We start from the raw sequence: 26,994 nt of genomic DNA, 5'->3' as shown, positions 1-26,994 counted from the left end.
TCGGAAATTGAACTGCATGCTACTATATTTTTTATATTATTTTAAGAGTTGAACCCAAAATTAGAGCATATCCAAAGCTTAAGCGGACCATATCACAAAAAAAACATTGGCAATAATGATTTCAGGATGTTTATTTTTCATCTAACCCGGCGGAAGCAGATTTACTGCAAAGCCTAAGGGCCCGTTTGGCCGGGTGGATTGGAAGGGATTGAATGGTATTAGGGTGGATGGCATGGATTTCTAGGTAATGATGGTGTTGTCAGTGGATTGTCTGGAGAACCATGGGATTGATATATCCCTGGATTGCTATATCCAGTCTGTTTGGCGCGCCCGGCCAATTCCGGTATTAAACCTTCTCATCCCTTCTAATCCCTCACACCAAATACGTCCGAGGCAAATTTGAAAGATTAGGGTGGATTTGATGGGATTTAAATGTAATGATGGTGTTGTCAGCGGATCGTCTTGAGATACATGGGATTGGGATCAGATCACCGACGCACGCCAGGCCAATCCTGGGATCTGACTTCCGATCCCTTGCAATACCATCCAATCCCTTCCAATCCGACCGGCCAAACGGGCCCTAAGTGGGCCCACCATTATGTTTGTTAGAAATACTCCCGTCCAACCGTTTTTTGAGCTCATTTCAGGGCGTGTGGCAAAAAAGGAGCCAGATCCATTCTCAAGTGGGATGAAAAACGTGAGGATTGAATGTGCACAGTTGAAATATTCATGGGGCAATAAAAGTTTTAAATCGGGTTAATATTTATGAAAGTTATGAATGTATGACATGTAAACATCACCGGTGACCCAGGAAGGTTTCAACGGTAGGAATTTCTCTGTCCACATTTTCTTTTAATGTGGCCTCACTTGAGGCTTGAATCCTAGTAACGTTGTGTTTAAAGTCCTAAAATGAGCTCAAAATACGGATGGATGGGGTGGATATATCACAAACATGACTGCAGACCCACATATGTTCCCAGCCGAGGAACTTGCGAAAGGCTTTGGATGGAAATCTAGGCGTCCTAAGTTCACACGACACAAATACCAGCTTGATCCAAAACTTGGGTGACCCGGGAGAAATTTAAAACAATAGACGCGTGGTCCACTTGAGCTTTGTATATAATGCATTTTTTGGAATAAGTCCTAAAATTATATAGTAAAATGGATGGACGGAGTGGACAGAGTACATAAATCAGGGTGAGCCCCACAGAGTTTATTCAGTATGCTTAGGGTACTGAGTTAACCCGGTACCCAATCTGCAACGTACTACGCCTATCGTGATGTAAGTGTTTTATCCACTCCGTTCATCGTTTCTCTCAAATCATTTTAAGGTATGAACCAAAACGTGAGGCAGGTAAAGAGATTAAATGGACCACAACGTAAGGATTTAACTTCTACCATTAAAAACTTATTGGGAGCTAGAGAAGTTTCGGATCAAGCTTATATTTGTTTTTTCACTTCATCCACGTATACGTGACCTTATTAATAAGTTGGATGGTAGAAAAACATCACGGTGGCCCTTAGAAAGGTTTCAACGGTGGATGTCATTATCACTGCAGCTTCCTTTGGTGTGGTCTACTGGAGCTATGTAACTGCCTTATTTTTTGAATCATCCTCTAAAATGATTTGAGAAAAACGATGAACGGAGTGGATAAAACACTTACATCACGGTGGGTCCCACATAGCCCTCCCCGGACGGATTGCCGTCCGGGCGGTGGTAGGACGCAAGCCGCGTCCTTCCATGGAACGCACGATCTGCCCCTCCATAATAAAATGGGATTCCGTTTCGAGAAAATTACATTCGAAGATTTTCTATTCCAACTGAAGGCTGAAGGAGGTGTATTTTTTATTTTTTGATTTTTTATCGTTTTGCTTACGCTTCCGCTGGAATTCGTTAATCTTAGTTGCTATTTTCTTTGATTTTCTTCGTTTTGGAATTCTTTCGATGTTGATTTGGAGGACCGTAATCTAGCATGAGAGGACCATTGCTTCTGGTATGTGCTTCTTGAGTTGGAAGCGTGGAATGTGAAGTACATGATCAGGACCGTTCATCAAGTGGATTGGATATTGATATCGTGTACTGGATGATCTTAACCATGAAATTACCTATCTAAAATGATGGGGAGTAAGAACAATTTGCCGCAGTTGAGCGTCTAAGGAGAGGAAATAAAGTGCCAAGCAATTTGATGAGTAGAATCATCTGTTTCACTGTCGGACGTTCTCGATGAACGGTCTGGATCATTGATTGTTGTCCCATTCTATCTTTCAATGGTTGTCGTGGAATATTGGGGGACTTTTTTTGGATAGGGTTTAGCTGTATGATGATGACATGTCTTTGGTCTTTCACCAAGGGAGCGCTGATTACAGTAAAGCGACAGGAAGCTTGGTGGGGCCACTATGATGTTGGTGATAAATCCATCCCATCCATCCGTCTTGCGAATTCATGTTAGGACATAGGCCTAAAAACGAGGTACATTCAAAACTCAAGTGGGCCACACGACAGGAAAACGTGGGTAGGGAAATGCCTACGGTTGAAACCTGGGTCTACTGTGATGTTTATATGCCATCCATACCCTTCATAAGGTTATTCCTAATCTGATGTTTATATGCCATCCATACCGTTCATAAGGTCATTCCTACTGTGATGTTTATATGCCACCCATACCGTTCATAAGGTCATTCCTAATCTGATGTTTATATGCCATCCATACCGTTCTTAAGGTCATTCTTAATGTTGATGTTATGTGCCATCCATACCCATTCATAAGGTCATTCCTAATCTGATGTTTATATGCCATCCATACCGTTCATAAGGTCATTCCTACTGTTGATGTTTAGAGCTGTACACGAGTTGAACTGAGTCGAGCTTGGCACATCTCGACTCGGCTCGGCTGGGCCACTAGCTGACCCCAGCTTGAACTTGGCTCAGCTCGGTCCTCGAGCCTTATTGGACAGCTTGGCTTAGTTTGGTCAGCAGCTCGGGCCAGTTCAAGCCGAGTTCGAGCCTGTGCGGCATTTTCTCAAACACATGGAGTGCACCTTCAATTTCTCGCAGTATGCAAAACAGTAGCAGCAGTTTACAGGTATTTCATCAAACACTCAGTAGGCAACATCAACGTGGTAGTTTTATCATGTAATGTTTCTTTTTTTGGTAGCTATTTGTTTCATATCCATACTTTCCTCGCCACTAGCCGATCCCGTGGAGAATGTATGCACCCAAAACAGCACTTCGTTGAGTTATTTCGTCAAACACTTGGTGAGCAACATCAATATCAAAATAACCGAGTCACCGAACTGGTTTGATCCAAGTTCGATTCGAGTTGAGGTTCGATTCGAGCTCGGACAAGCTCGAACTCAGCTCAAAATTTTTTCGAGCTCCGAAAATTAGCTCGACTTGGCTTGAACTCAGTTTCAAACTGAGTCGAATCGAGCTTTTTCGAGTTGAGCTGAGCGAGTTAACCGAGCTAGCTCGGTTCGTGTACAGCTCTATTGATGTTATGTGCCATCCATATTGTTCATAAGGTCATTCCTAGTTTCCTACTGGTATGAACTGAAAACAAAACAATATTAGCCTGATCCAAAACTTCTGTAGCCCCATGATTGTTTCAATGGTGGACATTCAATTCTCACTGTTTCCTGTTGGGCAGCCCCATTCAAATTTTTGGATCTGCCTTATTTTTAGGCACATTTCCTAATATGATCTAGCAAAACGGATGGACGGGATGGATTTCTCACAGACATCATCGTGGGCCCCACCTAGCTTCTGGTCGTAGGAAATTCCTGGGAAAGGCTTTCGCAGGCAATCCATGTCCTGACCAAGTGTATATATAGTATCTTCAGTTTGTTGGTCTGTAGTGATGTGGCCCGTGGTACAGCAATAGAGGCTGTTGATCAGGTTGGCTACACCATGGATAGACCATACCCCAAGAGTCTCCCTGATTAGTTGATTGTAACACTTGGAATGTTTCGCAAATAGAAGTTTAAAGGAAATAGATGCAGCAATGGTTCAGATTTGAGGGGGGAAAAAACAGCTAAGGTTTTATGGCTAGGAATAGGATTTTCCTATCCGAGAGATTTTTTTAGCGTGATTCATCCCGTATTGGGCCCATTAGATCAACGCACCCTAAGATGTGTTATGAATTGAGGATCATATAATTCATCTGTTTTGCACACTCTGCTTGTAATTAATCTTTGAAGGGACTGTGGTTTTGAAGTGCCTGGATTCGTTACTCTGTAGGAGAACTGCTGAGTTTCTCGTAGATAGATATTTTGGCATCTCTAATCTCCATCTTAATTGAAACTTGTTGTCCTCTTTTTTCTTCTTATTTTATTTTATTTTATTTTGAACATACTCTTGTCAATAGATATTTCTTTTCCTTTCCAAATTGGAGAGGTAATTTGATATGCCAAAACCATTTTTGTATGACTGCCTAGGACATTTGACTTTTTGATAAAGCATCACTTGACTTATCCATCCCATCATGTGCTTTGAGATGTGAATTTTGAATTGGATATTGTAGTGAAGGTGTTTAGCAAGTGGGTTTTGTTGGTTGGCTCATCCTTCTGCTTCTCTTTTTATTACAGTAATATTATTATACCTGATATTTTTTGAAAAACAAGGAGAACTTAAATTTTTTCAAGTACTGCCCAATTCATGGTTTTTTCCTGACAATTCCTTTTTTACGCTTTCGTGAATAGTCCATGGTATGGGAGATCAATTGATGTAGGATGGGTCTGCCGAGCAATTCCCAGAGTGATAAAAGGGACCGTTTCACAATTCAAAGAGTAATAAAAGGGACCATTTTGCAATTCAAAGAGTATTAACAGGGACCATGTTACAATTAAAGGGACTGTTTCGATGCTTTAAAGTTTTTTCAAAATTTGAAGATCTTATTGAAGTAGTTTTAATTTTTCTGCTATTTTAGTAATTTTTTAAAATTTAGGGAAATTAGTGGTTGGACTATAAATTGCCATTGTAATGCTCCGGATTGATAATCTTTTGAATGAATTTGAAAGAATTCCTTTGTTATTCTTTGGTTTTTTTTTTCCTTTGTTTATTCCTTGTGGATTCAACGATGGTTTTGGGGTAGAAGATGGTGTTCTTCTCCTTTAGTCTTTCACGCTATCCGCTACATTATCAATGCGAATTCATTCCTTAGTTAATAGTTCCATAATAGCACACAAGATTGATGCCTTTCAAGTTATGTCAGACGAGTTATTATAAATCAAAAGATAGATTACATTTTATAGCTATGTATTAATAAGTACAACATCTGCACAATGGTCTTTCCCATGTTCTGCAGTAACAATTAAAGTAGTTAGGTTACTGTTTACTTTCATTTATCTTGTTAGAAAGAAGGATTATCTCATGTTTGAGACTCCTCAATTAGCCATTAGACATTCTGTCTTACTTATTTAAGAATATTCTGTTGCCCTAGTATTTACATATGTTTTATATTGATTTCAGCATAATATTTACACTGCTATTGTATTTTGAGTAATTCTCACATTGATCTCAATGGGTGGAAAAGTTACCATCCATTGAGTTGCATACAGTCAACGCAGTATAAAATTGAAGTGACCAAAAAGGTTGGCTCCACAGTGAAAGATCGTTGGGTATGAAATTCAGGCAGATCCATCTATCAAGTGTACCATACATATATATTGAGCCAATCCATTGGCTATGGGTTCTTTTCTATGGTTTTCTAAGGCATGTGGCCCACTTGATGAATGAATTGGCCTGAATTTTGCAGCCAACAAACTTCTAGGTAAGTCCAACCTTTTTGGCAGTTTGGATGTTGTATACACATGGCATGTTGACCACATCCAACTCAATGGACAATTGATGCCACTGGAAAGGTTGGGTCCACAAGGAAGAACATTGGTTACAACATTCAAGTGTTTCCATCCATCGAGTGGGCCACACAGACACACATTGAGCCAATCCATTGGCTATGAGTTGTTTTCTGTGGTTTTGTATGGTGTGGCTCACTTGATGAATGAATTGGTCTGAATTTTGCAGCCAATGATCTTCTCAGTGAATCCAACCTTTTGGGCACTTTGGATGTTGTATACATGAGGCATGTTGACCATATGCAACTCAATGGATGGTAGCCTTTTCTGTTCATTGAGATGAGTGTGAACATGTCTCTTTTCTTTTGTAATCAACATTCACTACTAATTTCTCTTCTGAATTTACTCATTTTGATGCTTTTCAGAGAGAGTAGTAGCCATCCTGTTAATTTTGATTTCTGAAGTCCAAATTAGTCAAAATTACTTGCATGGCTGTTTCAGTTTATGTTCCTCATTACTTTATCTTTGCTGATTCTTACTTTGATTATTGATGAGCTCTTTAGTTTTGCTGTGAGCTAATCCGCAAATGTTTGTATTGCTCTAGCAGTAAAAAATGGGGCAAGCACTTTGCTGTATACAAGTTGGCCAGTCTAAAGTTGCTATTAAAGAAACTTTTGGTAAGTTTGATGACGTGCTTGAGCCTGGATGTCACTGCTTGCCTTGGTGTTTCGGGCGCAAGATAGCTGGGCATCTTTCATTGCGTGTGCAACAACTTGATGTTCGATGTGAAACAAAAACTAAGGTTTGTGGTTCTTTACCTTTTCTTCATTCATAATGGTCAAGCATTATCCCTTAATGGTCTAGTATTTGAGTATTTCTATCTTTTGTAGCACTCGTCGTGTATTCTGAAAATTGAATCAGATTGTAAAGCCAGATCCAGTTGTACTGAATAATTGGATCGTAAGTAATGGGATTTTATAAATAATGGATTTGTTTTTTGTCATATGCTTTTGAAACATAATAAATTATACAGAATATAAATATATCGAGTTGGGGCGCGCATAGTCCTGGTTGGGTCGAAGGGAGTCCTGGATCCAAGGTCTGTGTTTTGGACCTTGCCGACCCAATGAAATCTAAGTCAGGTCTGGTTCGGGTCCAAGTCAAAATAAGCAAGGTCCATTTAGTTAAATGTGTCGGGTTTGGGTATAAGAGAATCCAAACCCAACCCATGAGATTCATGGGTCAAGTTTAGGTTGTGTCAAAGACCCCAACCCTCTCCAATGGATCCAGATTCAGAACTAGACCAATTTAATATTAGGTCTGGCCAATGACCCAGGAAAAAAAAGTCCAGGTCCAATGATCCCTTCGGTCAACTCAGCGGTTCGGACCCCTAATATTGAGTACCTATTTCCTTTTCGTTTCAGGTAGTCAATGATGGATCCAGGATGTTGGACTGCATTCTCCCTTTCCATATCAAATTTCATCAATTTGCAATATTCAATTGCATTCGTGTCTATTATTAAATAGACTATTCATCATCTTCGTCCCCATTGACTATGTGAATCTTGTTTGCCATTCCACTCTATCAAGGACCATATCTCAATTAAACCATAGGCCATCAAACCCTCTTTTACTTGTACCTACATCTTTTTTTTTACCTTACCTTTGCCCTTTTTAAGCCCCTTTGACTTGAATCAAGTCAGTACTAATTGGGGCAGTTCTTGGTCTATGATACACATGGTCGTACCATATAAGTCTACTTCCCCTCATCTTGTTGCCTTTTGGAGATATTCCTGAGTTCCCTCAAATGTATTCTTTTCTAATTTTATCCCTAGTCTTGCCACTCATCTATCTCAACATCGTCACTTCCGCTACACTAGTTCTATGAACGTGTTGTTCCTGGATTGCCCAACATTCTGTCCCACAAAGCATTGCTGGTAGCTTTCTTATCAAGTCCCCTTCAGTTTACCTGGTATGTGGCAATCACGTGGTTCTGAATATCGGTATTTGGGGAGATATCAGCCCAGCCAAAAAACAAAACAATACGTGCGTCGTGTATCGATATCAGTCCATATCAGACAATATCAGTCCTTATAGGACAATATCAGCCCGTATCAGTTGAAAAAAGAAAGTGAATATTTACCATTTTTTTTTATATTTCCCATAATGTCTCACTTCACTTCAATTTGTCGAATCCCATTCTAACCATTTGTTTTGATTCCAAAATAGGTCTAGATCTAGCTTAAAATAAGTTTTTAAGCTTATTCCATGATTTAAATGAAAAAAAGAGAGGAGATATGAGTGAAATTTTGAAAGAAAGAAAAAAATTCAAAATGGTTGTACTAGCCCTGCATCGGCCTATACAGGCCAATATAGGTCAGTTTTTTCGTATCGGGCTGATATGGCTCCGTATCGCGTATCATCTCATGCCGATACGGATGTAATACAGGCCGATACGAATTACGATACCGATATTCATATCTATGGGCAATCACATAAAACTATAGAGGCATGTCTCCACTTGACACCCACTATTGGCTTGGAAGCCTTAGTGTTAAATTGTTTTACTTAGTTTAAATTGGCATATTAGTTTAAGCAATTGTGTGTTTAATTGGCAAAAAAATTTATTTGGTCCTAATCCCCCCTCTAGGAAATAGCCACCATTCTATAGCTTCACCAAACTTTCGCGCGTAGCCGTCGTATCCTTCACCATGTGCAATTTCAATTTAATCATGGCAATATGTCCTCTTGAGGCTCCTTTCTTTCCCAACATTGACCAGATTATCTCTGAGACCATATTATATGCCTTTTCTAACACATCTATAGAACAATGTTCTTGTTCCTGTAGCAAGATAATAATAATTCCATCAACATGTACTACTAATGCAATAAGGCCTGACATGCCTCTTTGTATAAAGAAAGAAGAATCTGCATGGCTTCAAATAAAGCCGTAGTTCAATACTAACTTTGTTGAATTTTTCAAACTATGTACATGGTGATTGTTGTAGACTGTAGATCGCCTTTCACAATTTACACACCTTGTTTGACTTCCCCTAAGTAACAAATCCAGGCGGTTGCTCCCAATATACCTCTTCTGTGAGATCACTGTGAAGAAAGGTATTTTTAACATCTAGTTTGAAGACAGGCCACTATGTTTAACAACCGTAGAGAGAATAACACAAATCGAATTCAACTTGGCAACCGAAGACACCCAGATCCATAGCTCAAGTGGTAGACTGAGTGAAAGATACCTCGTTTCAATGCTGAGGTCTTGGTATCGATTCCTTAGAGGGGGTGGCTAACAGTGAAGTGTGAACTGACAATGGGTGTACTAAAAAGCTAACAAAAAAAAAACAAAAAAAACTTGGCAACCGAAGAGAATGTTTCGGAATAATCAACACCAAGTGTTTAAGTATATCCTTTAGCAACCAAGCGAGCCTTTAATCATTCAATTTTATCGTTGGGTTGGAATTTAATGATGTACACCCATCTGAAGCCGACAACATGTTTCTCTGTAGGTAGACTTGTGAGATCCGAAGTATTATTTTGATAAAGAGCAGCCATTTCCTCTTCCATTGTGTGCTTTCATCCCTCATTTTATAATGCTTCCTAATATGACTTGGGAATAGAATAAGATGATGAAGATAGCGAATTTACGAAAGTTGGGAGATAAACTTTGGAAAAACATTTGGAAATAGGATGATCATTACACGCATGATTATCATATATGAGGGAAATATGAATAGACCTGTTTGGAGACTCCGCTGGATCACGAGGCTTAGAAGAAGATAAGGTGGATGGTAGGTCATCAGTAGCTGCACCGTTTGTCCGTTTTCAACGTGAATATACTTTCAACTAAGGTATAATGGTACGAGATGAAACTATCTTCCTTAACTGCAACAGGTATAAGGACAACTCTTATGTCAAGTGATTTATTGTCATTTGAGAAGAATGGAGTGGACTTGAAGAAAGTGACATTTGCGCATGCATAGTCTCTGCTATGTAGGGTTGTACTAATGATAACCTCTTTGTGGTTGATAGCATCTAAGAAAGATACATTTGATGGCTTTAGGATCTAATTTATCATGGCCTGATTCCAAGTGGTGAACAAAATATGCTTGTCCAAATGACTCTCGGAGGTAAGGAGAATGGTGGAGCATCTGGAAGTAAGATGTCACGAGATTAGCCATTAAGATTGTCGAGGGCATTCGATTTATCACGAAGTACACTGTAAGAAGCGAATCACTTCAAAAACTTTTGGGAATATTCATGTGAAGTAATAAGGCCCGTGATGCAGGACCAATGCATGAACCAAATATTATGTGAGATCAAGTAGCAAAATTAAGGTAATTAACAAAAGAACATAAAACTTTCCATCATCATCACTGATACCAAGTAAACCATAAGAACATCATGCATAATCCTAGCCTTACCAACATCGTAGTATAAGATCATTAAATAAAAGAAACTAGGATCTAATGGATGTAGGGACATCCAATTTTCATAGGATAACGCTTATATATATATATAAATTTATTAAGTAGAAGACCTAATACACCCTAGGGTGAAATTAGGGTTAATGGATTTAGGTATTGGTAGAGGGGAATTAAGGTTTGGATGAAGGGAAGTTAGGGGTTTTGTGAAGTAAAAGAAAAGAGGCTTTTGCTCGTCTTCTTTTTCTTCTTCCATCTTCATGAGATTTGAAGATACTTATATGTGATTTGGAAGGGGTATTGGTGTAAGGCTAATATTCATCAACAGAGGTGTAAGGTCTTCATTTATCCCCACAACATCACCCTTTCATTATCCATCAATGTATTTTCTTCAAAGTTCTTCAATTCTCCCATCCCAGATCTTCATCTTCTTATAAACCTCACCTTCCCATACCCATTAACAATTCAAACCCTAAAAAAACCTAAACCCATCCAACCTAGCCACACGTGTGACCGTACGGCCACACCTAGACCCTTTTGGCTTCCAATCACCCTTAAATCAAAACTCTCTTATCTTTTCCCCAAAATCCATTACTTCACTTCATCCAAACCTTAATTCCCCTTTACCAATACCTAAATCCATCAATCCCCTTAACCAATTCACCCAATTTATTCCTAGATTTCTTAATATCTTTTATCTAATTTAACCATAGGGTGTGTTAGGTCTTCTACTTTAAAAAAAGAAGCTTTACTCTATGCTAATTGGATGTCCCTACATCCATTAGATCGTATTTTCTTTTATTTAATGATCTCATACTACGATGCTAGTAACCTAGGCTAGGATTATGCATGATGTTATTATGGTTCACTTGGTATCAGTGATGATAATGACAAATTTTATGTTCTTTTGTTAATTACCTTCATTTTGCTACTTGATCTTACATAATATTTGGTTCATGCATTGATCCTGCATCAAATTTGGTATCAGAGCACATAGGTTCAACATAGGATTTTTGTGTTACATATAGGTTAAAGTCAGGTCTAGGGTTTTCTTTTAAAGTTTCCTTATATATGCCCACTCGTTCGGGACGTGGTTTTGGTCTACAACCCATAATGAATCTAGAGCAGACTGCCGAGGCCCTTATTACTATCAATAATCGTCTGATGGCCATTGAAGCGCACAATAAAACCACTGCCACTCAATTAATCGCGATCAATGCGCCCGTCAATCAACTTGAGGCCTCCTTATGGGCAAACCCCGACACTGGGGAAGACTGTCAATATCAGGCTGGAGATCTAGTTGATAGGCGAGAGCGTGGTCATGGCCAAGGCTTTGACCATGGTCGAGCACAGGTGCCACCACCTTGTGAGGAACGTTATGGCCATCATGATCCAGATGTACAAGTCATGAAAGGTATGAAAGTTGAGGCCCCTAGTTTTGATGGTCGCTTGGACTCCAAAGCATTTCTTGATTGGTTGGTAGACATGGACCACTACGTTGAGTGGTATGATATGTCTAATGCCCATCGAGTGAGATTTGCCAAGATGAATTTGGTGGGCCAGGCGAAACTTTTTTGGACCAACGTGGAGCATAAAATTGAAAGGAAAGGAAAACCCCTAGTTGTGCACTAAGCTGGGGTGAAAGAGGTCTTTAAAGAAAAGTATCTCCCACTTTCTTATTGCCAGAGGCTCCTAGACCAGTGACAGGCTTTATGTCAGGGATCCATGACTGTTCCAAATTACATCGCTAGGTTCAAGGAATACATGATGCGATGTGACATTGAGGACATGATGGTTACATTGTCTAGATTTAGGATGGGCCTTCGATTTGAGATCCAACGAGAACCTTATTCTCGTGATGTTGGCACATTAGAGCACATGTACCAAGTGATGCAAGACATTGAACACTACCTCAAGGCATCAGTTGGTAAGTGTTATGACTCTCGGGATCCAAGTGTCAAGACGTACTTACAAGTAGCTAAGCCTAACATGGGGAGTCAGTTTAGACCCCAAATTGGGTCCCGACACAACCCTAGAGACGTCAAAGGAAAAGGGATAGCAAGTGCTAGCTCTAGGGGAGGACCAAATGCGATGCTTCAATTGCCATGGAGTTGGTCACTTTGCCCATTAATGTCCCTCGAAAGATAGGAACAAAGCCCTGGTGATTAACGATGGTGAGGAAGAAGGAGATGAGCAAGGCGATTTTGAAGAAGTTTATCATCCCAACATCAATGGTGCTAGTGATTAGGAAATAGAAGAAGAAGAGACCACACCACTTGCAGTAGTCAGGTGCACCTTGACCAATGCTAAGGAGAATTATGATTGGCGTCGGACTACGATATTTTACACTTATGCAAAATGTGGAGAGAAGAATTGCAAGGTAATCATTGATAGTGGTAGTTGTACCAATGTGGTCTCCATTAGCACCTTTGTTCCGTTTGGGTTTGAAACCCGAACCGCACCCTTAGCCCTATAGAGTGTCATGGGTGGATGCATCTTCCATGCCTGTTACCCAGCGATGTCTCGTGCCCGTTAATTTTGGATCTTATTCAGATTCGTTGTGGTGTGATGTCTTACCTATGGATGTTGGACACGTCATTTTGGGACAACCTTGGCTATTTGACCATGATGTGACGATATACGGCTGCTCAAATGTATGTTCATACATGCATCAAGGAAAAAAGATATCTTTAGTTCCTCTCCCACCAAAAAGTAATGCAGAGAAGAAAACTGAGGGGAAGTCGGGTAACCCAAGGGATACAAGGAAATCCCAACCTAAGTCTCTTCATGTTATCAACACCATGGAATTTGAAAGAGAGACTGTGGATTCGATAATATACACCTTAGTGGTAAGAGAAGTTACACCCGATGTTAATATAGAGGGACCCCCTGAGGTGAAGCTGATTATGGATGAGTTTCACGATGTATTTCCAGAGGACTTACCAGATGAGCTTCCACCCTTTAGGGACATCTAATATGCCATTGATCTTATCCCTGGGGTCGACTCTACCAAACCTTCCTCATTATTGAATGAATCCTACAGAGCATGCAGATTTGAAAAGGCAAGTAGATGAGCTCCTCAGAAAGAGTTTCACTCAGGAGAGTTTGAGCCCCTGTGTCGTGCTGACGCTTCTCACGCTTAAGAAAGATGGCATATGGCGCATGCGTGTAGACAATTGAGTCATTAATAAAATCACGGTCAAGTACCGGTTTCCCATACCGCGTCTTGATGATATTTTAGACATGATGGCGGATGCCACAATCTTTTCAAAGATTGACCTCAAGAGCAGGTATCACCAAGGATGGGCTATATGAGTGGCTAGTCATGCCTTTTGGCTTGACTAACGTTCCGAGCACATTTATGATAGTGATGATCTAGGTGTTGAGACACTTTATAGGTAAGTTCCTTGTAGTGTATTTCGATGACATTCTTATCTATAACACATCAGAGGAACATCTCCACCATCCAAGGCAAGTTTGCAAGGTCCTCAGAACTGAAAAGTTGTACGCCAACATTAAGAAATGCACATTTATGTCAAAAAGCATTATCTTCTTGGGTTCATTATATCATCTGAGGGCATAAGAGTGGACCTCGAGAAAGCCAGGGCCATAGTTGAGTGGCTTGAACTGCACAATATTCACGAGGTGCGAAGGTTTCATGGCTTAACAACTTTTTATAAGCAGTTCATCAGAAGATTTAGCTCCCATCACGGATTGCATCAAGAAAGGGGAGTTTGTATGGACTAAAACTGCCTCTAAAGCATTTAAGGAGATTAAGGGGAAGATGAGCGAAGCCCCCGTTATGCGCCTTCTAGACTTTTCTAAAGTCTTTGAGGTCACGTGTGATGCATCATGGGTAGGTATAGGTGGAGTGCTTAGTCAAGAAGGGCACCCCGTTGCTTCCTTTAGTGAGAAGTTGAATGAGGCAAAGCAACGGTATTCCACCTATGACAAAGAGTTCTATGCGATTGTCTAATCCTTGTGCAATTGGCGGCATTACTTGTTACCGCAAAAATTTGTCTTGTTCTCTGACCACGAGGCCTTACGTTACCTCAGTTCCCAGAAGAAACTAAACCCTAAGCATGCCAAATGGGTTCAATTCCTTTAGAAATATTCTTTTGTCATGAAACATAAGGCTGGGGTCGAGAACAAGCTTGTTAATGTCCTTAGTCGTCGTGTGGCGCTACTCCAAAGTATGAGAGTGGAAGTGACTGGGTTTGATTGGTTGAGAGAAAAGTATCCTACATGCCCAGACTTTGGTGAGTTGTATGCATCACTATGAGACAGTCAGTTGACCGATAGTTGCGGGTTTGTCATCATCGATGATTTCCTATTTATATGTGACAAACTCTGTGTTCCCCGTACCTCTATGATTTCTTAGTTTGGGAACTTCATGCAGGAGGGGTAGCCGGTCATTTGGGGAGGGACAAGACCATTTCCCTTATGGAAGATTGATTTTATTGGCCAAGTCTCAAGCGAGATATAGCCAAGATTGTTGGGTGGTGAAGGACTTGTCAACTGGCAAAGCAGAGGAAGCAAAATACAAGATTGTATACGCCTTTGCCAGCACCCCATGCGTCGTGGTAAGACATAAGTATGGATTTCGTGTTGGGTTTACTGAAAATTATCAAGAAACACGATTCTGTATTTGTGGTTGTGGGCCGTTTTTTTCGAAAATGGCTCATTTCATTCTGTGCTGAAAAACGTCAGATACATCTAATGTGGCCAAGCTTTTCTTTAGAGAGGTAGTATGTTTACATGGTCTACCTAAGACCATAGTGTTTGATCGTGATGTACGCTTTATGAACTATTTTTGGAAGATACTATGGCACATGATGGGGAGAAGGCTTCAATTTTCATCTGCCTATTATCCTCAAACAAATGATCAGACTGGTATTGTCAACAGGAGTCTTGGAAATATGCTTAAATGCCTTGTGGGTGATCACATCCGAACTTGGGATACCGTTTTACCTATAGCCGAGTTAGCATATAGCAGTTCTATTAATAGGTCCATAAGCATGAGTCCATTTGAGGTTGTGCATGGCTACAAACCTAGAAAACCTATAGATCTCATACCTACGTCTGTGTCTCATAAGCCATTTGAGTCAGTCAGCACATGAGTTTGCATGTCATTTACATGAGTTATATAGTGAGATCAGGAAGCGAATTAATGTGAGTAATGAAAAATATAAAGCGTTTGTTGATTCTTATCGCAGGTTCTATGAATTACAAGTAGGAGATTATGTCATGGTTTGTATGAGGCCTGAATGGTTCCCACATAGGGCCGTTAAAAAGTTATAAGCGCTTAGCGTGGGACCATACAAAATACTACAGAAATTGGGTCCTAATGCATATGTAGTGTGACCTTCCACCTACCATGGGAATTAACTCTACCTTTAATGTGAAAGATCTAATACAATACAAGGGTCTTGTTACTTCTCCTTTTGATCCATACACAGACCCTCTCATAGACTGTGACCTAGTCCTAAATCCATAAAGGAAGATCCAACACCCATATGTTACGGCTCCTCATACCCCATAATCCTCCCCACTGCCTACTACTCTCCCCTTCACCCCCGCTACAGCGCCCCCCCCCCCCCCCCCCCCCAGTCATGCTCATGCGTAAACCCATTAAACCTAGGTCTACTCACTTTCCACAGCCTCTCCTGATCCGATAAGGACTCCTGAACTGCGCATCTGTATTCATGATCATTATTGTCACTGAGAGATCCACTATATCCTCGTCACCTACATATAGCGGCTGCCCCAATTCCTCTCTATTCTCCCTCTCATGGCAACTCGGTCATCTCTTATCTTCACTTCTGTTTTTTTCTGTTTTTCCACGCAACCCTCATTTTTGCTCTCACATCTTGTGAGCACTTAGTGCAGCCCATAACATTGCAATAATCCTTATTAAATGCTCCTTTAAGTGGGTCCACTCTTTGACACGTGGCCACATAAATTACATATACTCCCGAATTTATTATCGAAAATGGGCCGGCTATATCTTCATCCTATATCAGGCTCACCCTTATTTTCCTAATGACATGTTTAACCTGCAAAAGAATATTATGTTAACAAAGGCAATGTACTGCATCCAAAATAATTTTTTAAAAAAATTATATTTAAAATTTTTTTTAAAATTTAAAAATAAATTTTTATTCCAAAAATTGAGAAAACCTTATTAAATCAATAGATGAGCCCTCATACATATTTGGTTTCATGTTTGGAGTGCAACATTGCAAGCAATTTGGGAGAAATTGGGGAAATTTTGAAAATTTCCCCAAATCGGGCCACCCACACTCAAATATGGAAATTAGAATGTATGTGATGATGAATTCATCAAAGACTCCTAAATGATTTGAAATTGCACTCAACTAGTCGATGGTTGGAAGGAAATTCTGAAAAAAAAAAAAAAAAAAAATTTATTTTAATAATAAAATTTTAATTTAAAATTATGTTTTTTCAAAATTTGAAAAAAGTTAACAAATCAATAGATCAGGCCTCATACATGCTTGATTTCATGTCTGGAGTGCAACATTGCAAGTAATTTGGGAGAAATTGGGAAAATTTTGAATTTTCCTCAAATCAGGTCACCTACACTCAAATCTCAAAATCAAAGGTTGAAATCCTTGATTTTCCATGCAAAACATGAAGAATCATGGATTTCTTATGATTTTACACTCATTTTATATGATTTAATAAAAAATGGATTGAAATGCAAAATGCCTTGCTGATTAACAAATGGCCACCAAATCCGAGAAAATGATGAATCCGTTTTGAAATTTTGGTTTTTCTTCCAAATCCTTGCACAAGATGGACTGAAATCCACCCACGAGGTTCTTAGGAGGAAGTAATATGAGAGAGAGGGGAAAATGAGTTTCGGGGAGATTCTTCTGGCAAAGAAGAGGGTTCCTACATGGCATCGTTGATATTTGTTGACACTGACAGATATCGACCATAACCAGTAAAAAACTAAAGCAAAAACCTGTGATACATTGCAATATTGGCAAAATATCACCGACATATTGCAATAACCTGCGATAAATTGTTATAGATCGCTTGATACATAGGAATATGTGTTTTCCAATTACATTCCAGGGGATTTTATCGATCAATATATCAACTGATATTATTGATATTGGAAACACTGACCCGTAGATGTAATTTAAGTCTTTAATATGATTATTGATATCAATCAATTTCAGTAGACCATTAAATTGATCCCCGACATCCTCGTTGGTCCCGTCCACCCGTCACACATCAATGTGATGTTGTACATCTCCCACAATGGCCTCAACTCTTCGACATAATGCTGCATGTTAGCGTTCTCATCTAAATATTTCCCCATCATATCATGTCGTGTGGGTAACATTACACCCTCACTCCCACACTGCACTTCAGTCATTATATTCTTGAAGTTTGGGCTCATCGTTGCATTTATTGGGATATGGTTATAAAAAAATGGCAATGAACATTCGCAACCTCTTCCTCACATCCCCTCTAGTAAACACATCCTTCAATTTCTTTTGCTCCCCTCCCCCAAATTACCATCTAGCCTCTTGCGTTAGACCCCTCAAAAGTGTGTCTACTCGCTTCCCACCACCTCTTGATCCCTCTCTCACCCATCCCATAAAAACTCATTGACGACTCATCTACAGTCGAGATCCTCCTCATCCAACTCCACTACATCCTCAAGATCCCGCGCTAGGTGCCTTAACTCCTCCTTAATCTCCCTCTCCTACGCAGTAAGTTCCTTTATAATCTCCACCTCTTTTTTCAACACTTCCCTTAGCCGTGTTCTCACATCTTTCAGACATTTTTGCAATTTGCAACATTCCAATGACCTCTCGCATAGTGTTCCTTCAAGCGGGTCGCCCCTCTGTATTTCATTATGTGGTTGTAAAAATTGCACTTGTACCCGAATTGATTATCGGGAAGAGGGGGTCATATATTGCCATCCAATGTCAGGTTGTCTCCCTTTTCTTCATAACATGTTTTACCTGCAGAGAACATTAAGCAAACCACAATATGAGCATCTTTAGTGTACTACATCCATAAGTATTAGTGTTCATTTGGGAGCTTGAAATCGAAAATTTCTGTTTGGATGGGAGTAAATGGAAGGAATTGGAATGCATTGGATTTTTTCAATATATTCACAAGACTATATATGATATTCGAAATTGGTGTACATATGTGATATTTAATAGAATGATTGTAATGAGCCTATTGATATATACTTTTGCCAAAAATGAAGAAATTTCAAGCCTCAGGTGGGCCACAAACGTGAGGATCACAAACAAGCAACTTGCCAATGCTTTTTAACTCTCCATTTAGGTGGTCAACCTTCGAAAAGTTTGGATCATTCTATTGGTGTGATTTTAGCGATGTGGCCGATTTGGAGTATCATCAACGTGCCACATGTATAGTGGACTTGTGCATAGTGGCACCTTTGTTTACTCGTGTGACTCTCCAAGGGAGCTTAAGAAGTCATTTCACCCCATTTACCTCCAAATCCTCTCTCTAAGAGAGGATTTCATTTACATGACCATTTACTCTCATTTCATTTCATTTTCATGCATTTACTCCTATCAAAACACACCCCAAACACACACTTCTGAGGACCTCAAGAAGTTTTCAATGGCTGGCATCCAATCCTTACTACTAGATGTGGTGTGGTCCATTTTGAATTTGTATCTGCCTCATTTTTTGTCTCATTGCATAAAATGATCACACGAGATGGGTGGACCGTGTGGATATAACACAAACATCATGGTGGGGCCCACGAAACTATACCATGTCAACCCATGTCCGTCCATTCATGGCATGCCAAGATTCCAAAGGATTCCAAAGATTTGATAGTTGGCAATATATAATCAAAGGAAAGAAGTAATAATGTGAGTTTTACTCCACATTATTGTGGTTTCCAGTAATCCAAACACGGCATAAGATTGCAATCAATTTGAGAAATTTTGGGAAATTTTGAATTTTCTCCAATTGTCTACAAATAGGCAAATCTTCCCTCAAATCCCCAAATTAGAGTGCATGTGATGATGAGTTCATTAAATACTAGTGAATACTTTGAAATGGGGCCCAATTGACTGTTAATCAAAATGGAATTTCTAAAAAAATATTATTTAAAAAAAATATATATTTCTTAATTAAAAATATTTTTTTCCCAAAAAATCCTAAAATTACCAAGAATCACTAGATCAAGTTATGTACATGTTTAATTTCATGTTTGTATGCTAAGATCGTAACCAATTTGGGAAATTTTAGAAACTTCTGATTTTTTTCCCCAATTTTTTGCAATCGGTCCATCTCCCCAAAATCTTGAAATTGAAGGTCAAAATCTATGATTTTTCATGCAAAACATAAAGAATCATGGATTTCTAACCATTTGACAATAATTTAACATGATTTACAGCCAAAAAAAAAAAAAAAGGTTCAAAACTTGGAAATGCTCACTGAATTGAAAATGGCCCCAAATCGGCTTGGATAATTATTTCGGCTCAAAATTTATGTTTTTCTTTGAAGGGATTCTGGAGGAAATGAAAGGAATAAAGAAAAACAAATTTATAAGGTTTTTTTTTTCATCAAATTTTCTAAAGACAACCCTAGACTGCCCATGATTTTGTGCGATAACGATAATATTGGCCGATATATTGGTATTGTGATCATTGGTTCTCCTCACTTTGTGCAAAGATGAAGCCCTTGCAATTCCAACCTCAAACCACATGAATGAAGGACAGAGTGAACCTCCAAATGTTGTTGTGCCATGATGTATGAATTGTATTTGTATGTTCATTTCCATTAGATGCATTCCTTTTTTTCATTGAACCGCGCGGTATGGAATCTGACCCTGTAGCTCAATGGTAGACTTGGTGTGTTTCAATATTGAAGTCTTGAGAGCGTTAGAGATGCGAATGTCCAAAACTAGTAAGACGATAAGTTACCATCTAATCAATGAATAAGTTCCAATGTGTAACACTCAACCCGTCCAATAGCTTGCCGCTTCATTAGGATTACCTAGTGCAAAAATAGCCATATCCACCCATTAGGTGGGCCATACTCCATAGAAACCAATGGATAACGCCTGATGGGTGGATCCAGATTGATATTTGTCTAATGCAGGGGCATTTTCACACTGGGCTCGAGTGAGATGGCCTGTGGGATGTAGGGGCACACTAGGAGTGGGCAGCTCGTGTGAGGCAGGTGCCTCGTGTGAAGCGGAACCCATGTGATGTGGGGCCCACGAGGGGGGTTCGACCAAGGTCCTAACCCATGGGATGTGGGACCTAGGCCATGAGATAAAGGGATTGATTCATCATGCTCTATTAGTTCGAGCTTTTAGAGCAAGTGACTAATTGTCTTGCATTAAAGTGGTATCAAATCGGGAGGTCTCGTATTCGAGACTCCTCACCGGGGGTGATTAATGTAAGGGCATTTTCACACCGGGCTCGAGTGGGGTGGCCTGTGGGATGCAGGGGCACACTCGGGGTGGGCAGCCCGTGTGAGGTGCGTGCCTCGTGTGAGGCGGAACCCATGTGATGTGGGGTCCACGAGGGGGGTTCGACCGAGGTCCTAACCCATTGGATGTGGGGCCTGGGCTATGTGATAAAGGGATTGATTCTCCATGCTCTATCAGTTCGAGCTTTTAGAGCAAGTGGCTAATTGTCCTGCATCGGTGTTGCACATACATGGCAGGATGAAAATCATACGGTGGTTAGGCAAGCTGAGCTCGCAGACAACAGCTCAGCTCTGTGCTTCCGTTTAGTGTGAACACTCCCACTGAAATGCTTAAAATTCATGAGTTCCCGAAGTGGGAGGCACAATCCCCCTAGACGACAGCCTAGAGCTGAGCAGTCATTAGCAGGCCCCACCTGCTTCTGCAACTGCATGATGCAAAGTAACTCTGACTGGCAACAAACAACCCCAAGTGTATCAATGGGATTTGACTTGATTAATTAGATATGAATTGTAAGTCATGGTTTTAACACTGCGCTTGTATTATGTTTTATGGTCACTATATTAGCTGACATAAAAGATATGCTAATGTCATCATATTCTGTGCACGAGTGAACATTTTTATGTAGTGTTTTAATTGGCGGGTTCTAATTTTTATATTCTCTACAGGATAATGTATTTGTCAACGTTGTTGCATCCATTCAGTACCGTGCATTGGCAGAAAAGGCTGCTGATGCGTTCTATAAGCTCAGCAATACAAGGGCACAAATCCAAGCTTATGTCTTTGATGGTATGGATATGGAACTCTTGGTTTGAGCTAGAATCTTTTGATCATGAATATTGATTTCCTTTCATGGTTGGTATTTGAGCATGTATCCTTGGCAAGTGTCACTGGTACTAGTTTACTGCATTATTCAAGCCATGCCAGAGGAATATATTTACTATTTAAAAAAGCCAGTGTAGAAGAGGACTTTTTACGTATGGTAGGCTTCCAGTTGTAAATCTTTGCCAATATACTGTTTAAAAGATTACCCCAAATTGCTCTTAGAGCCCAACTTCACCTTTTTATTGCGTATTGAAACTCATGTTTTGGTTTTCTTGAACCTTCTGATAAACTTTAGGTGAAGGGAAGAGGGAGGGAGAAAAACACCTACACAGGAAAATGAATTTCGAATTTATCCATGATCTTTTGCACAAGATAATACTGTTGTGAAAGGGTCCCAGATCTGTGAGCTGCAATTTCAAGTGTAATTAGCAGTTCTTTGTGTAAGAAGGGTTTCAAAAGGACATGTATGACCTCTATATGAAGCTAGGATAATCTTAGTGATACAATCAATCATGCTACCTGTCATTGTCTGGGGGGTATCCAGTGCTATTCTGTTCTCCCACTAGGATTAATCTGCTTTGGTGCTTTTAGGGAAGTTTGGATATGTGGAATCCAAGGAAAAGAAAGGACAAAAAATAAAAACTGACTATTTAATTATGATTTCCATGAGCACTATTCAAACATGAGTTCCAATTTTAGGGTTCTTGCTCTAATAGCAAGTGAAAATATCATATTACTCTCACAACACTCACCTACTTTCTTGTGCCAAGAATTCTTACCGATAAGTGTTGTGATTGCTTGGTTGAGTATATCCTTTTTTCCTGCTATCCAATCGACGAAAATTGTAATATCAAAGAAAACCGTTTTCCTTTTCCTTTGGCATGGAATCCAGTCCAAACTGGGCATTTGTGAAAGATGTCTTGTTAATTAACAAGTGTGCATGTGAACATGCACGTACTAGTTTTGGCTTTCCACTTTGATTCAGTAATCATTTCTTGTATTCTTGGATTAACTTTTGATTCAGCCAGTTGCTACCGTTGGCTGTAAAAGTATTCAACATATCCTTAACGGACTTCTCTTCTCTCCAGTTATAAGGGCAAGTGTTCCAAAATTGAACTTAGACGATACCTTTGAGCAGAAAAATGACATAGCTAAAGCTGTGGAAAATGAACTAGAAAAGGTAGTATGTGTTTTACTTGGCTAAAAATTCAAACTGTTAAACCAGATTGTTCATCTAATCAGGTCTTTTTCATATGCCTAATTACAGGCCATGTCACATTATGGATACGAGATAGTGCAAACGCTTATTGTGGATATTGTGCCAGATGAGCGTGTGAAGAAGGCAATGAATGAGATCAATGCAGGCAAGCCTTTTGGCCATTTATTAATTTGAATTGATGGGAATTTTGGGCATTCACTTTCTTCCAAAGATCTCTGTTTATGTGTGTGCAATGGTGCGTGGATGTGGTTGTGGGCATGCATGGGAGAACTATTGATGCTTCATTGACGAATAGTCAGCCCTTCCTGCATGTGTGCATGTTTGTGCATGCATTTGGGTGGGGGTGGGGGTGGGTGTGCGCCTCTGTTGGAAAAATATTGATGCTCCATTGACGATGTAATCAGCCCTTCCTGTTGGTGGAAACAAGGAATGCCCTGGAAGTCTGGGCACGTCCATGAGTTGCATGGGCCCTTGAGTGGACAACCAATAGGAAGGGCAGATCCCCTTCTGAAGGGGTAGCAAATTTCCAGAAGTTCAGGACATCTGTTTTCTTTTCTTCTAGTGCAGGCATCTATATTGTTTCTATAAAGAGAAAATCGACATACAGTTTTTCTATTTACCGATGTTTTGCAAAATAACTCTGCATGATCCAACCTGCGATGAATTTCCAAATTGATGTCAACTCCAAGAGAAATAATGAAAGTGTCTTCAAAATGAATGAAAAACAAGCTTCTTCATTCACATGGCCATCTATCTTGAAGTCTCAATGCTGTTTACCAGTTCCTAGTTTCTCGGGGGCTCGAGTCTCCTATGCCTGAGAACAGTGAGGTTTCATGCATTAGAACTAGATACATAAGGAACAGTTAGTCTTCAATGCTCTAAAACATCACTAATTGTTTCATCTGATTTAATGACATTAGATCATTAACAATTGATTAGAACTTTTGTGACCTTTCATGTTAGCACATTCGACACATCTCAACCATTCATGGACATGAACATTTTCCTTTTCATTTTTAACTTTTCTTTTAACTGTGGTAATTGCAGCTGCTAGACTGAGATTGGCAGCCAACGAGAAAGCTGAAGCTGATAAGATACTGCAGATTAAGCGGGCCGAAGGGGAGGCAGAGTCCAAGTATCTAGCTGGCCTGGGCATAGCTCGTCAGCGCCAGGCCATCGTGGACGGCTTGAGGGACAGCGTCCTTGCCTTCTCCGTCAATGTGCCTGGGACGACGTCCAAGGATGTTATGGACATGGTGTTGGTCACTCAGTATTTTGACACCATGAAAGAGATCGGTGCATCCTCCAAGTCCTCGGCTGTTTTTATCCCCCATGGGCCCGGCGCTGTCAAAGACATAGCCACCCAGATAAGGGACGGCCTCCTTCAGGCCAGCGCACGTCAGTAAGGTACAGCGGATGGAGGAATCATTACTTAGACTCTATAGTGGTTGTTAATAGAGGGACAGGATTATCTGGTTTTCGCTGTTTCTTGTTTTGATCGAATATGGTGGGATTTTAAGGTTGTGGACCATGAATGACCTAGATGTAGATAGTGTCTATTTTGGAAGCCCAGTTTGATACATTATCTGGTTTTTACTGTTTCTTGCTTTGACTGAATATGGTGGGATTTTAAGGTTTGTGGACCATGAATGACCTAGATGTAGATGGTGTCTATTTTGGAAGCCTGGTTTGATATTGATGTTAAAACTTTTCATATTGCTATTTTTTTTTTCTTTCTTCTTTTCTGGGAATGAATGCAAACCTTTAGGCAGCAGCAGTGGCTGATACAGGATGAATTTTAAATGTACCTGATACAGTGGGCCACTGAAGGTGGATAGAGAGCAACCTGACTGGTTATATGACAGAGGCTTGATACCAATGTTAAATTTCTTCATCTTGCTGTTATTATTATTTGCATTTTTATTTTATTTTTTTGCTGGGGGTGAATGCAAACATTTACACAGTGGCAGCGGCTGATAACTGTATGAATTTTTAAATGTGATGGGTAGAGAGGGACCTGACTGGTTTGCTCTCTCATCACATTGCTACCGCATGTCAGGTTGGTGCCAGATTCTACCTTATGCCCTCCACAGAGTGATTTTGGAAACAGTTTTTTTTTTTTTTTTGCAAGCAGTTGGCAATCAAAGGCGGGATACATGATATGGACGGTCCAAGTCACTGATCAGGCTTATTCTAGTATGATAAGTATGGACCATCTCTTTCTTGTCAATTAATCTAAATCAAGTTGGAGCGAGTGTTGTAGTATTTGTGTAATTAAAGGCCAGTCCCACATTCTTCTCTGTAGGGGAGAAGCATCCCTCTCCAACCTCCCAATTTACTTAATGTCCCTTTTCTGATGTTCTAGATTTGTCCTTATTTGAATCTACAAGTTTGCAGGGACTTCCTGTGGCAAGGAGGTGCTTCTTCCAGGAAGTTTCATCTGCTTAATTGAGATGAGTTTTGCAGCTCCTGTTCTGAGGGTGGCGCTGGGATCAAGTTGTTGGATTTGTTCAACTCAGCCCTTCTCGGCAAGTGGGTTTGGCGGTTCATGTCCGAGCCGTCTAGCTTGTGGAGGACTGTAGTTGCAGCCCAAGTTTGGAACCTCTCCCATGGGTTGTTGGATTAAGGCCCCTCTTGCTGTTTTATCCCTAGAAAGCCATTGCCCAAGTTGCTCGTAAGGTCCGTGTTGGCTTTCTTTTGCAATGGATTTGTTTTTTAAAGGACATTTGGTGTGTACAAGTCCTCTAAATAGGCATTTTGGTCATGGACCTCTTCTCAAGCCAGGCCTCGGTGAGTACAAGGTGGGAGATCTGGCTTGCTTGTTTTTCGTTTGCAAGCCTCTTCGGATAGTTGAGGACTGACACTGCTGGAGGTTTGGTAAATTGGGCTCCTTTTCTATACCATCTTTCTATTTCATTTTCTCAGTCTGGGTCCTCTGTTGGTTGCAGGTACACAAGCCGGTTTGGCATTATAGGGACCCTCCTAAGATTGCTGCCTTCGCTTGGCTTACTGGAAGGAACAGAATCCTATGTTTGTCTTCTTTGTTTATAAGATGGCGAAATATGTGCATCTCCTTTTGATTCACTTATTGGCTGGTCGCAAGTCTGTTAGGTCATTGCGACCTCCATTAAAGGCCTCTTTAGCTCATAGCATGGTGGTGGAGTGGGGAAAGTAGGAACTTGGAAATGAGGACTCTTTTAGCCATGCTACAGGCAATCTGGGGTAAAAGGAATTTGATGTTTTTGTAATGAGGAAAGGGTCGTTGTGTATTTTTGGTTTTGGGTCAGTTTTTGTCTGTCGTTTTTCTTTTTCTGATGTCTTTTTTCTTTTTCCTTTTCTTTTTTTTTTTTTAAAAAAAAAAAATTATTTTTTGTTTGGCCTCTGGCCCAATAAAAATGTCATCCTTCAAAAAAAAAAAAAAAAAAACTTACCCATTTTTATTGCCATTGATGAGTTAGGATCATTTAATGTGACTTCTAAGATAGATGGGCAATCAAAGGTGGCCCCACATGATTGACGGTCTGTAAATGATCGGACATTCTCTATCATATTCACCTTTTCCTTTGTTTAAAAAAGAGAAAAAAATCACCTTCCATAGTTATTTTTGCTAGGCATCCATAAAATAGTAGTAGTATGGATTGGGGGCATTTGGATACCCAGGACATCGCCCACTCCATCAAATGATCAATTACAACTCTCAAATCTAAATTGTTTATCATGCAATCGAATTGATGAGTGGATTTGATGGTGTGCTCATTTGAGCAAACCTTTGATGATCCTAATGCATGGGGATAATGAACTGTTCATATTGCTCATACTATAAATGGTCCGATAATTAATCTTATACCATCCATTGATGTGGATCCCCTCCTAGAAAATCACTTTGGTGTAATGATCCTAATCTTCCAATTAATGCCTAAGGAAATCAATAGTCCACATTAATCATGTTAAATTTTCCAATTGTCGATTTATAACATCTATCATGTGGGTTCCACCTTTATTGCCCATCCCTCAAAAAATTACTTTAGCTTGACAATCATAACCTCCAATCAATGACTGGGAAGATGAACAGTCAGTATTGGTCATACTAAAAATGGTCCAATCATTGATTTAAACCATCCAAGATGAGGGTCCCACCCTTGACTGATCATCCATCTTGAAAACAAACTTTGGTTGGATGATTATAACCTCAAATCAATGCTTATGAAAATGAACAGTCTATATTGATCATTCTAAAAATAGTTCGATTATTAATT

The 26,994-nt window shown here is 39.9% G+C and overlaps 1 protein-coding gene across 2 annotated transcripts; it reads left to right on the top strand.

Moving 5' to 3' along the window:
• The first annotated feature begins 1,671 nt into the window (after positions 1–1,671).
• On the top strand, positions 1,672–24,452 carry LOC131233320 (hypersensitive-induced response protein 1-like). Of its 2 annotated transcripts, none has more exons than XM_058229984.1 (6): positions 1,672–1,837; positions 6,401–6,595; positions 21,363–21,483; positions 22,608–22,699; positions 22,787–22,883; positions 23,786–24,452. In XM_058229984.1, the coding sequence occupies exons 2-6, from the start codon at positions 6,407–6,409 to the stop codon at positions 24,142–24,144; spliced, it is 858 nt and encodes a 285-aa protein (XP_058085967.1). In that variant the 5' UTR covers positions 1,672–1,837; positions 6,401–6,406; the 3' UTR covers positions 24,145–24,452. The 2 variants fall into 2 exon arrangements, with proteins under 2 accessions (XP_058085967.1, XP_058085968.1); XM_058229985.1 differs by having other exon boundaries at positions 6,398–6,595.
• Positions 24,453–26,994: the final 2,542 nt, after the last annotated feature.

Source organism: Magnolia sinica, chromosome 18 (assembly GCF_029962835.1).
Source record: "Magnolia sinica isolate HGM2019 chromosome 18, MsV1, whole genome shotgun sequence".
In the NCBI taxonomy this organism is placed as follows: Eukaryota; Viridiplantae; Streptophyta; class Magnoliopsida; order Magnoliales; family Magnoliaceae; genus Magnolia; species Magnolia sinica.
This window is presented reverse-complemented; position numbering and strand designations above follow the sequence as displayed.